At 35.1% G+C, this 17,169-nt stretch overlaps 1 protein-coding gene across 2 annotated transcripts in view; it reads left to right on the top strand.

The window, feature by feature from the left end:
• Positions 1–17,169, top strand: part of GRIA4 (glutamate ionotropic receptor AMPA type subunit 4) — a 771,385-nt gene that overhangs the window by 591,261 nt on the left and 162,955 nt on the right. For both annotated transcript variants that reach the window (XM_053708572.1, XM_053708570.1), the window contains exon 10: positions 13,660–13,866. In XM_053708572.1, the coding sequence (XP_053564547.1) occupies positions 13,660–13,866 (207 nt within the window). The remainder of the gene's footprint in view (positions 1–13,659; positions 13,867–17,169) is intronic.

The raw sequence follows: 17,169 nt of genomic DNA, 5'->3' as shown, positions 1-17,169 counted from the left end.
AAACAAATTGGGTTACATGTCCCTTTAACTCTCTCTAATAATACAGTTCCTAATCCATAAACAATTAAAGGTTTAATAATCTTTTCAATACAAATCGTAAATCAGCTTTAATGTAATATCCTTTTAAATAAAGGAAACTGGTATATAATGTAAGAGAAATGGTCAAGACAGCAGTAAAAAAAAAATTACCTTAATATTAAAGGGACAGTCTAGTCCAAAATAAATTTTCATGATTCAGATAGAGAATGTAATTTTAAACAATTTTCCAATTTACTTTTATCACCAATTTTGTTTTGTTCTTTTGGTATTCTTAGTTGAAAGCTAAACCTAGGAGGTTCATATGCTAATTTCTAAGCCCTTGAAGGCCGCCTCTTCTCTCAGGGCATTTTGACAGTTTTTCACCACTAGAGGGTTTTAGTTTATGTGTGTCATATAGATAACACTGTACTCACGCAGATGGAGTTCCAGTGAGCCATCTCTGATTGGCTAAAATGGATGTCTGTCAAAAGAACTGAAATAAGGGGGCAGTTTGCAGAGGCTTAGATACAAGGTAATCACAGAGGTAAAAAGTGTATTAATATAACCGTGTTGGTTATGCAAAACTAGGGAATGGGTAATAAAGGGATTATCTATCTTTTTAAACAATACAAATTCTGGTGTAGACTGTGCCTTTAACATATCCCAGAATATTCATTTAAGTGGAAAAAAACTCTAAAGCCAATCATTTAGATCAATTTTAGAAGTTAATAAATAAAACCTTTGATCATAATATCAATATCTCCGTTCAGCCGTTTTAAGTGAGAGAAAAAAATAGAACTATTCATGGTGTTTATTGTGAAAGAAAACCTTAGAAGGACATGAAACAGTTTTTTCTTCCATGATTCAGATAGAGCATACCATTTTAAACAACTCTCCAATTTGCATCTGTCATCAAATTTGTTTCATTCTTTTGGTATCCTTTGTTGAAAGAGCTGTAATTTACGACTGGGAGCTAGCTTAACACATAGGGTGAGCCAATGACAAGAGTCATATATGTTTAGCCACCAATTAGCAGCTAGCTCCTGAGCTTACCTATGTATGCTTTTAAACAAAGGATACAAAGGGCTTGCTTTATCAAGCTGGGGTGGACAAGGGCGTACATATGTGCCCCTGTCTTTCCCAGCTCCCCTCTGGCGGGCACCAATCTGCTGCCAGAATTTAAGATTGCACGTGAGCACTATTTTGTGCTTGCGTGCAATCCCACCCCCTGCCCATGCACAGCCAATCATATGCGGGCAGGAGCTGTCAATCTTGCCTGCCGGACGAGACCAGGGAGACTGAACTTCTCCATCTAAGAGGTGGAGAAGAGTCTAGGAAGCAGCGGTCTGATGACCGCTGCTTGATAAATACTGACTGCAGGTTCTCATGTGAGAACCTGCAGTCGTAGGCAGGTGAAGGGCTTGATAAATCGAGCCCAAAGAGAATGAAACAAATTAGATAATAGAAGTAATTTAGAAAGTTGTTCTTTTTTTTCCTTGTGAAAGTTTAATACTGACTTTACTGTCCCTGTAAAACAGTGATATTTCAGATGAAGTTTCTAAAACCCAATATTGTGATCATTATGAAGAGAGAAAAAAACTTAATCTTATAGCGTATTATCCCTTAGAATTTTTAAGTGTAGAAATGCTAAATTACACCACGTGATCTTACTTAGAAGTAAAATAATAAATTGAGATTTATTTAAAAAATATAAATGCCAATTTTATTTGTGACCATAATAATTAAATGGACATTAAACACTAAACAAATGCTAGATAGAATGATGCATTCAAAGAAAAGATTAGTCTGAGAATAACATAAAGATGTATTTTTAAAGTTTCATAGGCTGTTTAAATATTGACAAAATAAGTGTAACGTTTTAGTGTCTATAAAACAATGGGAGCTGCCATGTTGTAACTTAGGTTACCTTTTTTGCTGTGGCCAATTAGGGACAGTTATAAATAGGTCACTTGAGTGTGCAGCCAATGGCTGTGTGGAATATAACAGTGTTCTGCACTTCCATTTCTAACAACAAAAACTGAAAAGCTCACAATTTCAGAATGGAATTGCAGGCAAAGGGGACATAAAAGGTAATACAACTATACTGAAAAGTTATATATATATATATATATATATATATATATATATATACGATTTATCATTTGTATTTCCATCTCAAATAGTTTAATGTCCCTTTAAGACCTGGAAATGTATTTAAGCAATGTTCTGGAATCCTGACACAATGTTAAATGCATTGGTCAGAATAATAATCAAATTGAGAGTATGGATTTGTTGCGTAATTTCTATCTCAAGCCATACTTTAGTGCTTTGGAAGATGCCACGTCTCCTTATATGTCTTTTGGATCCCTTTAGACTGTAAGACATGATGCACAGGCTGATCATTATCATCATTTTAAACTGCATTGGTTTTAAGATTATAAAGCTACTTTTTGAATTAAATAAAAGCTAAATTAAAATGTAATTTGATGGTATTTGATCTCATTCCAAGAAATGTGTTATGGTAGATAAATTTCCCTCTATAAGTAAAGTCAAATATTGGTGATGAGAGTTCATTATTTAAAATATTTATCAGTTTTTATATTTGCCAAAAGATTAACTAGATTATATTATATTTCATAATATCAATACATAAGAAAATGTGAGGATATGCTTATCATATGATATTTCTTTGCATTTGATTAATAAACCACTGCTTTTAAAAATCTATGTTTTGCCTTTTATTTTAATACTAGTTGATAAGCCTGCCCAGAGGGCAGTCTGTGTGTTAAAAACGTAACCCCCCAAGCTCCAAAAAATAAAAAAGCAAAAATACAGAAAAAAAAACAACACTATCCAAAATAAAAAAATTATAATCCCTATAAAAATAAAAAGCCCCCAAAATAAAAACACCCCCTAATCTAAGAATAAACTACCAATAGCCCTTAAAATGACTTTGTAGGGTATTGCCCTAAAGAAATCAGCTCTTTTACATTAAAAATAAACAAAGCCCCATTGCCCCTAAAGAGGCATTTCTATGGGCATTGCCTTTAAAATGACATTCAGCTCTTTTTTACTGCCCTTAAAAGGGCATTCAGCTCTTTTGCAAATTGCCCAATAAACCCTAATCTAAAAAAACAAAAACAAAAAAAAAATAACAAAAAAATAACACTAAAGCCACAAATAGGTACTCACGGTTTCAAAAGTCCGGCGGAGAAGGTCTTCTTCCAGGCGGGTCCATCATCTTCATCCACAGCAAAGGCGGCACGGAGCGGAGGTCCAGAGCGGTCTTCCCAGATGTGGCGATCCTCAGCAGTGGTCATCTGTGGCAGCGTCTGCAGTCCGCGGCGGCGGTGGTCCTCGGTGGCATGGAGGCTCCTCTTCATCCGATGTCCGTCATATACTGAATATTGAATGCAAGGTACCGCAATCAATTTGGGGTACCTTGCATTCCTATTGGCTGAATTTTTAAAAACAGCCAATAGGATTAGAGCTACTGAAATCCTATTGGCTGTTCAAATCAGCGAATAAGATTTCAGTAGCTCTCATCCTATTGACTGATTTGAAAATGTCAGCCAATAGGAATGCAAGGTACCCCAATAAATATGGGGTACCTTGAATTCAATCTTCAGTGTGCGGCGGACGATCGCATGAAGAGGAACCTCCATGCCTTCGCCGAGGACCGCCACATTTGGGAAGACCTCTCTGAACCTCCACGCCGCCTTTGCTCCATGCACATCTGGGAAGACAGCCACATCTGTGAAGACCACTGCGGACCTCCGCTCCGCGCCGCCTTTGCTGTGGATGAAGATGATGGACCTGCCTGGAAGAAGACCTTCTCCGCCGGACTTCTGAAACCATGAGTACCTATTTGGGGCTTTAGTGTTAGTTTTTTAAAACATTTTTTTGGGCAGGGGTTTGTTTTTTTTAGTTTAGGGTTTATTGGGCAATTTGCAAAAGAGCTGAATGCCCTTTTAAGGGCAGTGAAAAAGAGCTGAATGCCCTTTTAAGGGCAATGCCCATACAAATGCCCCTTTAGGGGCAATGGGTAGTTTAGGTTTATTAGTGTTAGTTTTTTTTATTTTGTGGGGTTTGGTGGGTGAGGGGTTTTACTGTAAGGGGGGACTTCATTTATTTTTAATGTAAAAGAGCTGATTTCTTGAGCGCAATGCCCTACAAAAAAGCCCTTTTAAGGGCTATTGGTAGTTTATTTAAACATAATGGGGTGTTTTTATTTTGGGGGGCTTTTTATTTTCATAGGGATTAGGTTTATTTTTTTTATTTTGGATAGTGTTGTTTATTAGTTTTTGTAATGTTAGCCTTTTTTATTTTCTGTAATTTTAGATTAATGTAATGTAAGTTTTTTTTTATTTTAATTGTAATGTAGTATTTTTTGTAATGTAATTAAGGGGTTAATTTAGGGGGTGTTAGGTTAGGGTGCTTAGTCATTAAATTAGTTTTTTTGCGTTGTGGGGGTTGGTGGTTTAGGAGTTAATAGGTAAATTAGGTTTAATGTGTTGTAGGGGGTTGGCGGATTAAGGGTTAATAGATGTATTAGGTAGTTTGCCATGTTGTGGTTGGCGGATTTAGGGGTTAATCATTTTATTTATTTATTTATTTATTTATTTTTTAATACTTTGTGCTGGCGGTTAGTTTATTTTTTTCTTAATAGTTCGTACGGGCAGTTAGTTACTTATTGTGAGCGTTTTTTTTTTTTTTTGTAATGTTCCGTTTGCCCTCGATGCATCCCGATGGATTCCGAAAATGGCAGGGTGGTATCCAGGTGAATGATTTTGGCTGCGCGCGCAGCCAACATTCTGTAGTCTGCCTCGCGCTGCCAACATTCCTTTGAGGATGCGTGCGCAACTACCGACGGCAATGGACGCGTTACAAACGCAATTATTGTATAGATTATTTTCTTAAAGGGAAAGTCTACTTGAAAATTGTTATTGTTTAATAAGATAGATTAGCCCTTTATTGCCCATTCCCCAGTTTTGCATAAACAATACTGATGTATTAATATATTTTTTACCTCTGTAAATTCCATTGTATCTAAGCCCCTGCAGACTGCCCCCTTATCTCAGTGCTCTTTTTTTTAGCTTTACAATCTTGCATTTTAGCCAATTAGTGCTGGTTCTTGTGAAACCATCATCATTCTCCACAGGAGTGAGCACAATGTTATCTATACGGCACACATAAAATAGCAATGTCTGGCTTTAGTGCAAGATTGTAAAAAGCTAAAAAAAAAAAAACACTGAGACAGGGGGCAGCCTGCAGGGGCTTAGAAACAGGCAAACTTAGAGGTTATAAAGTATATTAATGTAGCAATGTTGTTTATGCAGAGCTGGGAAATGGTTAGTAACAGCATTATCTATCTTTTTAAACAATAAAAACATTAGGAAACTAACATTTTCTTTCATGATTTGGATATAACATAAAATTTTAAACAACTTTCCAATTTACTATTATCAAATTTGCTTAATTATCTTGTTATCCTTTGCTTAAAGAGCAACATTGCACTACTGGCAACTAACTAGTTAGCCAATCACAAGAGACAAATGTGTGCAGGCACCAATCAGCAGCTAGGTTCCACTAGTGTAGGATATGTGCGTATTCTTTTTCAACAAGGGATACCAAAAGAACGAAGCACACTTGAAAATAGAAGTGAATTTTAAGTGTCTTAAAATGACATGCTCTAACCGAATCATGCTAATTGAATTTTAACTTTACTATCCCTTTAACATAGAAACATAGATATTGACGGCAGATAAGAGCCATAGGCCCAGCAAGTCTGCCCGACCTTACCTAACAGTATAAACTTATCTAGTTCGTAGGATAGCCCTATGCTTGTCCCATGCATTTTTAAAGTCCCCCAGAGTGTTTGTTGCTACTACCTCTTGAGGAAGTTTATTCCATAAATCAATCACTCTTTCTGTAAAGAAGTGCTTCCTCAAATTACTTCTGAATCTACTACCCTTTAGCTTGAGCTCATGACCCCTTGTTCTTGAATTTTCCATTTTATGTAAAATACCCACAGCCTCAGTTTTACTAAACCCTTTAATGTACTTGAAAGTTGCTATCATATCACCTCTTTCCCTTCTCTCCTCTAAGCTATACATATTTAGGTCATTGAGCCTATCCTGGTAAGTTTTATTTTTTAGACCATGTACCATTTTGGTAGCCCTCCTTTGCACAGATTCAAGTTTGTTAATATCCTTCTGAAGATATGGTCTCCAGAACTGCACACAATACTCAAGATGAGGCCTAACTAATGATCTATAAAGTGGCATAAGAACCTTACTATTTCTGCTGCAAATACCTCTACCAATACATCCAAGCATTCTGCTAGCCTTACTCGCTGCATTACTACATTGTTTACTAAGTTTTAAATCATCTGAAATAATAATTCCCAAGTCCTGTTCCTCGTCTGTAACAGTCAGTAAAGTGTCATTGAGTCTGTAATTAACATTTGGATTTTTCTTCCCTAAATGCATTATTTTACACTTTGCTGTGTTAAACTTTAGACCCCAGTCATTTGTCCAATCCTCCAATTGTTGTATATCACTTCTCATTTTGTCTACCCCCCCTGGAACATCCACTCTGTTGCAAATTTTTGTATCATCTGCAAAGAGACATACTTTCCCCTGTAGCCCTTTGCTGATATCGCAGATAAATATGTTAAACAAAACAGGCCCCAGAACTGACCCCTGAGGAACACCACTAGTAACAGCCCCCTCTGCTGAATGAACTCCATTTACTAAGACACTTTGTTTTCTGTCCTTAAGCCAGCATTCCACCCAGTTCACAATTTTTGAATCTAGACCAAGGAGATATAGTTTGTGAATAAGTTTATTGTGTGGGACGGTGTCAAATGCTTTGCTGAAATCTAGATATGCTACATCAACTGCTCCTCCCTTGTCTAATACTTTTGTTACATAATCAAAGAAGTCAATTAGATTAGTCTGACATGATCTCCCTGAAGTAAAACCATGCTGATTTTGGTCCTCTAAATTGTTTGTCTTTATGTAAGTCATAATTCTTTCTTTTAAGAGGCTTTCCATTAATTTCCCTACTACTGAAGTTAAACTAACTGGCCTGTAGTTGCCAGATTCTTCTCTACTGCCCTTTTTATGAAGGGGTATTACATTTGCTATTCTCCAATCATCTGGGACAGCTCCTGTTAATAGTGACTGATTAAACAGATCAGTTAATGGGACAGTTAGCACTGATCGAAGTTCTTTTAAAACCCTTGGATGAATATTATCAGGACCCACTGCCTTTGTAACATTTATTTTTGATAATGCTAACAAAACCTCATCCTCTGTAAAAAGATTACTGTTAAGCTTGTTTCTATTTTGCGTTGCATCCCTTAATGTAGACATTGTATCTTCACAATCTTTAGTGAAAACAGAACAGAAGTAATCATTGAGACAGTCTGCAATCTGCTTATCTCCTATTATTCTACCATCAACTGATTTCAATTTTACTATTCCTACCTTATTTTTTCTTCTTTCACTGATATATCTAAAGAATGTTTTGTCCCCATGTTTTACTGACTGTGCTATCTTCTCTTCTGCATGAGCTTTAACCTTCCTAATTAACTGCTTAGTCTTTTTTTGTTGGAGTCTCCATATTTTCATATCATCATCTGCTTGTGTGTGTCTGTAATTTTTATAAGCTATCTTTTTTGTCTTTACAGCATGTGCTACTTCTTTGGAAAACCAAATTGGTTTCCGCTTTCTTTTACTTTTACAGACATGTCTAATACAGTGTGCGGTTGCATCTAAAATGGCACCTTTCACAAATTCCCACTGTTCTTGAACCCCTGTAATAAGAGTTTTCCCCTTTAAATAGTTCTTTAGGTATTCTCCCATTAATGAAAAATCTGCCGTCCTAAAGTCTAAAACTTTTGTTTTAGTCTGGGTGGACAGTTCCTGAACATGAATACTAAACCAAACAGATTGATGATCACTGGATCCTAAGTTCTCACCTACAGACACATCTGAAACTGTATCACTGTAAGTATTAGATCTAATATAGCTTCCTTACGAGTTGGTTCCTTGACTAATTGTTCAAGTGATTCCCCTAGCAGAGATTCAAGAATATACCTGCTTCTAGCCGATCTAGCAGAAGGAATCTTCCAGTCTATATCTGGCAAATTAAAGTCCCCCAGTACTATAACCTTACCCTTCATGGTCATTTTGGTTATTTCATCTAATAACAGATTGTCCAGTTTTTCATCCTGCAATGGAGGCCTATATACAACCCCTATTCTAAAAACATTTTTATCTCCAATTTCCAAAGTCACCCAAATACTTTCCACCTCATCATTTGTTCCTACAATTTCAGTAACCTTTATATTTTCATTTACATACAAAGCAACTCCTCCACCTTTCTTTCCTACTCTGTTCTTTTTAAATAACCTGTATCCAGGTATGACTATGTCCCAGTCATGCAAATCATTGTACCATGTTTCTGTTATAGCTACTAAATCCAAGTTGTCCCTAGTCATTATTGAAATGAGTTCAGGTAATTTATTTCCTAAGCTGCGAGCATTTGTGCTCATGGCACGAAGAATTTTTCTACTAGAATTTCTAGAATTGTTACTTGGACTAACAGTTTTGGCATGCTGTGGGGGGCAGGTGGATATATTAATGCTACCCCCCTTTATTAGTTTAAATGATTTCTAATAAAGTATTTAAACTCCTCTCCCAGATACTCTGTTCCTTTAGCATCCAAATGCAAGCCATCTCTCCTAAATAACCTAGTATCTTTCCAAACAGAGCTATAATGGCCAATAAAACCAAATCCTCGTTCCCTGCACCACTTATCTAACCACTTATCTAACCAAGTAGTTTGTCCCTTCAAATGCATGCAATAGATGTGTATTTCCTTATGCTGCCTTCTCTTTAGTTAGATGTCTAGTTAAATAGATTTTTCCACACAACAGCATGTGTCTTAAACTGTTTTATTTCTTTTTTCTTTGTTTTTAACCCTTTCACCCATGATACTTGTAACCTACTGCTGTCAAAGCATAAGCTTGTAATTTAAGCAAATAAAACAAAAATATTTTATTGTACAGTACTTAGTTCTTGTAAATATTTATAGGGTTTCAAGTATTTTGCTGTACATCGGTTTACTTGTGTGCACAGCTTTACAAAATGAGGAAATCAGCGCATGCAAAGCCTTGTAGGGGAAGTAAAAAGCAACTGAAATGCTAATTATGGAAACAGAATTATTTATGATTAAATAGCATAAATAAATAGAAAAGTGTATAAACTAGTACTAATGGAAAACTGCTCAGGGTATTAGTATAAATAGAAATGAAATCAGTATAGTTATATAAAAATATATATATTGCAAGTAAAGACAATATAAATATATTGAGAAGGTGACAGTCACATTATTATGGGGAAAATGTATTTAAAAGTGAAATGATAGAACGGAAGTTAAAGAACAAAGAAGACTACAAGCTATGCTTTACACATTCTTTTATTCTGCATTTTAATTGGCTAATTAAACCAGGGACTATTCTTATTGATTAGAATGGTTCAGAAAACCATTTAAAAACTCCAAGCTGCTATACAGTGTTTTCGTATGCAAATTTCAATTGATTAGAATTGGGATGTGGAGCCTTGAATGTTAATTCTTGTTTTCCTTTTATGGTAAAAGTAAACAGAGTTAAGCATAAGATAATTAGTCTTGATAAAAAAAAAATCACAGCTTATTTTTTTATTTGTTTTCTATTTTTTTTTCTAACAAAAATCACCAATTTTATGTATTGCAGCATTTCTATTCTTAGAGGTACTTTTATACATTTTTATGCTTAGCTTTTGTCAAGTTAAAATAAACCCATTATTAGAACATATATCAAAGGCAAAAATCAATATTTCTGTATGTTTTTCAATTAAACTCATGAATTACTAATAAAACCTAAATGCTTATTTTTTAATGGGTAAAAGAACCAACACTCAAATTTGAAAACGCTTGCTGGTTAACAAATCAAGAATATACAGTGACATCTAGTGGCCAAATACATGGATGTACCCATATTTAATTTTTTTTTTTCTTTGAACATTTATTGTAGTCTAGAGTGGCACGCAATTTAGTTCTACCACTCGTGTGTTAACTTCGATGTCGGGTAGTACGCCTATTACAAGTTAAAAGTAAATTTTTTTCACACAAGTGCTAACCCAAAACGCGCAAAAAGCCGATCTTCGAATATCGTGACTGCATTAACATATTTCCCCATAAACTTCAATGGAGAGTGAAAAGTTGCAAAAAACCTAGCACCCTTACTCGCGCGCAAACCCGATCACATTTAACCAAGTGTGCTAACCCAACATGAAATATTAATATTTCACATTCCAATGTTCTTCACATAGAAAAATATGTTCTATTTATTCATAAATAAATATTTCTATATATATTTTGGTAAAATATATATCTATACCAATATTCATATGATTATATATAGGTATAGATATATACAGATATATATACAATATCTTTTTAAAAAGATATTGTATATATATCTGTATATATCTATACCAATATTCATATGATTATATATAGGTATAGATATATACAGATATATATACAATATCTTTTTAAAAATACTTTTAACCTATTCCCCTATGTGAAGAACATTGGAATACATTTTCTTTAAATATGAATATTGCATAGATATGATTTTTCATGGTTTCAGCTACTTGACTGCAAAGGGCTTCAATATACACATATCAATATATAGACATGTATATGTATGAATCTCTTTGTTAAAGCCGTTTGCATTTTTTTTTCTAACTCCTGAGACCTCATATCTTTCAGCCCTTATAACTTTTTATGCAATTTTTTTTAAATAGTTTTATTAGGCAGTGTTAATATGAGTGTAACTGTACTTTAAATGTATTTTTGATTTTAACCGAAGATATGAAGTCATGCCATCCCAACACCTGTTAAATTCGGTCAATTTGCTCACGTGAACGCGTTTATTTTCAACTTGTAATACGCACGCTACTTCTGACAGAGCACCACTCGTAATCTAGCCTTTAGCAAGTTAATTTTAAATGCGATTGGTTAACATGACGTTCAGTTTGCATCTTATAGTGAATATATTACATTAAAACAGTGAAAACAGCTTGGAGCAGATTACAGCATTTATAGTCCTGAGCTGCACCTGAAGAAAAGAAAATATTATAAAAATGGCTTCTCAAAAATACAGTTGAAACCAAGCCATATTTAGAATATCCGATCTGAATTAATTCTGTTCAAAATGTCACATCACTGGCTGATTGGACCTTTGTTAAAAATTATTTTGTGCTTACCCAGTGATATCACTGAGATTAGTGTAGTATTGTTAAGTAAGCTAATTTTATTAAGTGGAAATACAAATCAGACTTCAACCCAGTAGAAAGCTTGGTGAGTGTCAGTAGACTAGCAGTGACTAACATTAAAATGTATTTAGAAAAAAGGTTTTGTTATGGTTGCAGAAGATTGTCACTATCCACAAATAGAATTGTGAGGTGTCCTTATAAGCTAGTGTGCAATCTTAAGGACACATTGTGTATAAACACACACTTTCTGCTACCTTTCAAATAAATTTTAAGATAAATTTGCATAAAGAAGATACTCAAGTAATCTGAACTGCTCATTTAAACAAAAACAAAAAGCTGTTGTGAGGGGTGTGGCTGGGAGCACTTTCTGAGGTAAATGTTAGTGAAAATACTGTCAATGGCATTACTGTTTACAGAGGTATGCCACTAAGGATTTTATAGTTGTAAACATTTTCTTAACGTTGACTGTCCCTTTAAGGAACCAAATACTTTGTTTTCACCATATATTAATAACATTGAAGCAATAAATATTTTTTTTTACCATTTTCTTCCTCTCTACATTTACAAAATTACATATATTGTACATTTTCATTTGAAGATTTAGCTTTTTTTCACTTTATTAGTCAATTTATTAGGGGTATATTAACATTTGTTTGAATTATCTTGTTTCCAATTTTCAGCCTGAAGAAAATCTGAGATCTCTGAAGTATTTTGCTTGGTGATTTAAAAAAAAAGAAAAGAAAAAAAAGATACATTTTTATGAGATATATTCCAAAATTTAAGATAAAAAGGATATGGGCACGTCAGCACCATGAATTGAATGTGTGCGGACAGCTTCTCAACTTGAGCAGCTGTCCGCACGCCTTTGCTGCATATGGGCAGCAGATCTGTTCATCCGCTGGCCCATATACAGCATTACACACTCTGCTGAGTATGTAATGCCCACCCCGTCACTCGAGCAAGAGAAGGGACTGTCAATCATAGGGAGCGAGCAAGCTCTCTGTTATTTCCCTTTGTCACCTTCTTACATTGTGGGAAGCAGTCTCGCATGTGCAAACCTGCCCCACTAGGGCTCCGAAGCAGCTTACGCTACTTCGTACATGGAGCCCTAATAACATGTGCAGCAAGCAAGTACACATGCACATTTTCTATTACTCTTTAAATTATTTGTTAAAGGGACACTGAACCCACTGAAGCAACTTTCTAATTTACTCCTAATATAAAATTTTCTTTATTTACTTGATATCTTTATTTGAAAAGCAAGAATGTAAGTTTAGATGCTGACCCATTTTTGGTGAACAACCTGGGTTGTTCTTGCTGATTGGTGGATAAATTCACCCACCAATAAACAAGTGCTGTTCATGGTTCTGAACCAAAAATTGTCTGACTCCTTAGCTCGGATGCTTCTTTTTCAAATAAAGATAGCAAGAGAACGAAGAAAAAATGATAATAGGAGTAAATTAGAAGGTTGCTTAAAATTGCATACTCTATCTGAATCACAAAAGAAAAAAACTGGGTTCAGTGTCCCTTTAAGGTTAACAAAATTGATATTTTTAAATGCACACAGTATGACATATCTCTATTTGGATATGCTTTTCTGTTCTTTTTATGTTTTTTGTGTTTTGGTGACTATTGAAAACAAATATTTATTATTATTATTATTATTTTCTTACACTGCTACTAAGTTATATAAATCACAATAATAGTGTTATTGGTTTTGGTGTTCTTGTTTACAGTTTCAATATTAAATATGAAATCAATCTGTAAATACTAATTACATTGTTAACGTTTGAATAAATAAATGATCTCCCATCAGATATTACATTCACATGGCTAACAAACATTGTTATTCGTCTGCAATTGTAGCATGTATTTTCCAAATATGTTTCTGTAAAAGGTAAATATTTTTCTTTCCTCAGATGTTTGGTACCATTATTGATGTTACTGGTAATATTGTTGACATTTATGTTTATTCAGTTATATATTTATACATGTTCATTTATTAAATCATATAATTGTTGGCTGTGTTGAAATGTTAATTTTTTTTTTTGTGTGTAATGTTATTTTAGATATTGCCTAACATGTTTTAACATACAACAATATGATAATTAATTTCAATGTTAAAATAGAATAACTGGAATTTTTTCTCACTTTGTTTAATCTGTTGAGAAATGACAGTGTTGTTAGTGTTTTAAGTTCTTCCATTGTCTAATCATTTTGTGCCAAATTTGGAAAGGACCTGTTTTTTGTTTTTTGTCATACAGTGGATTGTCTTTTTCTGTTTTAAGTCTTTCTTTTTTCCCTATAGGAATCTCCTTATGTAATGTATAAGAAAAACCATGAACAGCTGACTGGAAATGATAAATTTGAAGGCTATTGTGTAGATTTGGCATATGAAATTGCAAGACACATTGGTATCAATTATAAAATTGCCATTGTTCCTGATGGAAAATACGGAGCGAGGGATTCAGAAACCAAAATTTGGAATGGGATGGTTGGAGAACTTGTATATGGGGTAAGAAAAATAAATTGGTTAAAAGACAAGGTCAGGGTTTTATGGGAAAAATCATATTGGCTTAAATTTAATATAATATTTTAGTGCATCATTAAAAATTGATGTGTTATGAAGGCATAAACGTTTCTGGCACTCTTCTCAGTATTAAAAAGTCAACCAGTTATGCCTTTCCCTTTATTCCTTTTTATGATGTGTTTCTTTTTTTGTTGTTTTTTTAACATAGCAATCTTATAGGTTAAAGAAGACAAAATGAGAGGTCACTACAACAGTGTATTATCAGATACTGGATTATAAATTTTATGTATTAGTAACAAAAACAGACTCTGTTATCCTGCTCCAAAAAGTGGTTCTTCACAGGCAGACTGAGATATCTTACTGTGCCTGATATTCAAAACCTCTCCGCTCAGGCGAGATATTCTAAGAAGTTTCATTGGTATGACGAGGCCCTAAAAAAGAATTTAGAAACACAAAATGTATCTTTAGAAATGTTTATGTTGCTATGTAGAGTTCTTTATGTGAAACAGAGACTCCAACATTACAATATAAGGTTTTAAAAAATTCCCAAAGATTTTGCGTGATTTCTCTCCATGCAGGTGAGCATTTGAATATCAGGTCCCCACTCTCATCTTGACCAATCACAGATGGCCATTGATAAAAAAACATTCTTGTAATCTATAGCCATGTTTCAGAAATGAAATCATGTAGTTAGTGGCAACAACCATTCCAAATGCATTAATTCACCATTTGATTCAAATGTGATTACCAATAATTTAATGATAATCCATATATTGAGTATAAAAAATACTTTACAAAATAAGGCATGTCAAAGGAAATTGCAAAAAGCGTAATCACATCTTTTTTTCTTATACATGATAAAAAAACAACTTATTAAGGGGTAGATTACAAGTGGAGCACTAATTAGCGCTTTCACTAGAGCCCTAACTGCGCTAGAAGTTGTTATGATTTAGTAGAGAGTGAGGATGGATCACAACTGCAGAGTATGCAAAATAAATGATTTGTATCACTTTTGGCAAATGGACTATTGAACAGCATAGACCAAGCTGCTTTAAGTGAAGTTGTTATTCTCAAGTAATTGAATTGCAGATCAGAAACTTGTCTGGCAACGAATGATGTAAATCACATATGCTGTTGAATGCCACAGCAATAGTATAAACATAAACAAAGGCTGGATCAGAAGAAATGTAAAAAATAAAACAATTTCTTAGTAGCAAACTTTAGTGTTCAGCTAGCTCCCAGTATGAAAAATCTTGATAAAGAAAAGCAGAGTTCCAGAAAGCAGGTAGTGTTGCTATTAGTGCTGGAGTAAGATATAACAGTTCAGTGTGAAGTGTAACTCTCAGTTTTAGACACTGTTAGTTAGTTTGTCACAGAATGGTATACACATGTGCTGATAGTCTTGCGGTCAGTAGAGCAGCAGGGAAAAGCAAAGTTCAAGGTTTATTTGTACAGCACAGCTTAAAGTAACTACAGTGCTTACCCCCAGTCACCGGATGGTGTGAAATAGAAGCAGAATTAATTCTGAGATGTCCTTGTACTTAGTCCGTGGGAGGTTGTTTGTAGATGAGTTGCACTGTGTTGCAGTGGAAGAGAGATTGAAGTCCGCTGTGTGAGAAACGCTTCAGTGGCTCAAATGAGATAGCAACTCAGAGGGAGAAGGCAGCAAACACACTGCAGTATGAAATAAGTCTCTGTTGTAGCGTGCACGCTTAAAAGAAAAACTCGCCTCTGTAAAAGTTTATGTAGGCAAAATGAGCATATGAACCGGCAGTAAAAATAAGTAATCCCAAGGTAGTAGCTGGTTCAGAAATTGGAAGAAAAGCAGACTGGTTTGTTTTCAGAAAAAACACACAGCAAGTGGAAAACAGACAGACTTCAGAGTTAGTCTAGAAACTTAATAATTAAGCACCTGTCTGCAGTCAGCTGATGCCTTAAGTACAGGTAAGGCTGAAGTCAGGTGAATGGGAAAGGCATAGGTAAAACATGGAGTGGAATCCATACATAAGGTGAATGGGAAAGGCATAGGTAAAACATGAAGCGGAATCCTTACATACGCCCCCCTTCAAGCAAGCCGATCCTCGGCTTGATGTTTAGGTCTAAGAGGATATCGTCTGTGGAAACGGGAGATGAGTCTAGGTGCATCTATATTGGTATAAGGCTCCCAGGTGTCATCATCAGGTGAGTAGCCTTTCCATCTGACCAGATATTGTAAGACACCTTTATGCCGTCTGGAATCCAGGAGGTCTTGAATTTCATAAGTGTCCGGATCTAGGGGTACAGGTACAGGTGGTAAAATAGTTTTCACTGAAGGATCATCTGAAGCTGGTTTAAGAAGGGACACATGAAAAGTAGGATGGATGGGTATAGAACTGGGAAGGTCCAGAGCAACTGCATTTGGGTTAACAACGTGAGTGATAGTGAACGGTCCGATATATAATCCTGCTAGTTTTTTACTGGGAACAGGGATTTTGATATTTTTTGTCGAAAGCCAAACTTTATCGCCTATGGCATAAGATGGTGATGGTCGTCTGCGTAAGTCGTAGTATTTCTTCTGTGAGGTCTGAGCCTGTTGGATATTTGTTTTCAGGAAGTGGAAGTTTTCAGCGAGCTTCTGTAGTAGATCATCTACAGAAGGAGAAATTGGGTTATCCGTTTGTTCCAGGGAAAAATGTGGATGAAAAGCATAATTTGCAAAGAAGGGTGAAACTTTGGTGGATGAATTAACCGAGTTATTGTAGGCAAATTCGGCCAGATATAGGTATTGTGACCATTCATTTTGCTGATAAGAGCAATAACAGCGTAGATACTGCTCTAGCCATTGATTTAATTTCTCTGTTTGGCCATTTGTTTGTGGATGGAAGGCAGTACTTAGGCGATGATCAATTTTCAGTTGAGCAGAAAGACTTTTCCAGAACTTCGAGGTAAACTGAGTACCCCTATCAGTTGTTATGATTGAAGGAATTCCGTGGTATCTGACAATCGAATTTAAGAAGAGTTGTGCTGTCTCACTGGAAGTGGGAAGTTTGTTAAAAGGGATAAAATGAGCCATTTTGGTCAGGATGTCTGTGACAACAAGAATGGTGTTAAAACCTGAACTCACAGGTAATTCAACTATGAAGTCCATGCCGAGATGTAACCAAGGTCTATCAGGTATTTGAATTGGAAGAAGATGTCCATATGGCTTGGCCCTTTCCTTTTTGGAAGTAATGCAGATGGAGCAGTTTGAGATATAGTTTTTTACAGATGTTTCCAAATTTGGCCACCAGTAGGATCTGCTGAGAAGTT

This window comes from Bombina bombina, chromosome 3 (genome assembly GCF_027579735.1).
Source record: "Bombina bombina isolate aBomBom1 chromosome 3, aBomBom1.pri, whole genome shotgun sequence".
Lineage (NCBI taxonomy): Eukaryota > Metazoa > Chordata > Amphibia > Anura > Bombinatoridae > Bombina > Bombina bombina.
This window is presented reverse-complemented; position numbering and strand designations above follow the sequence as displayed.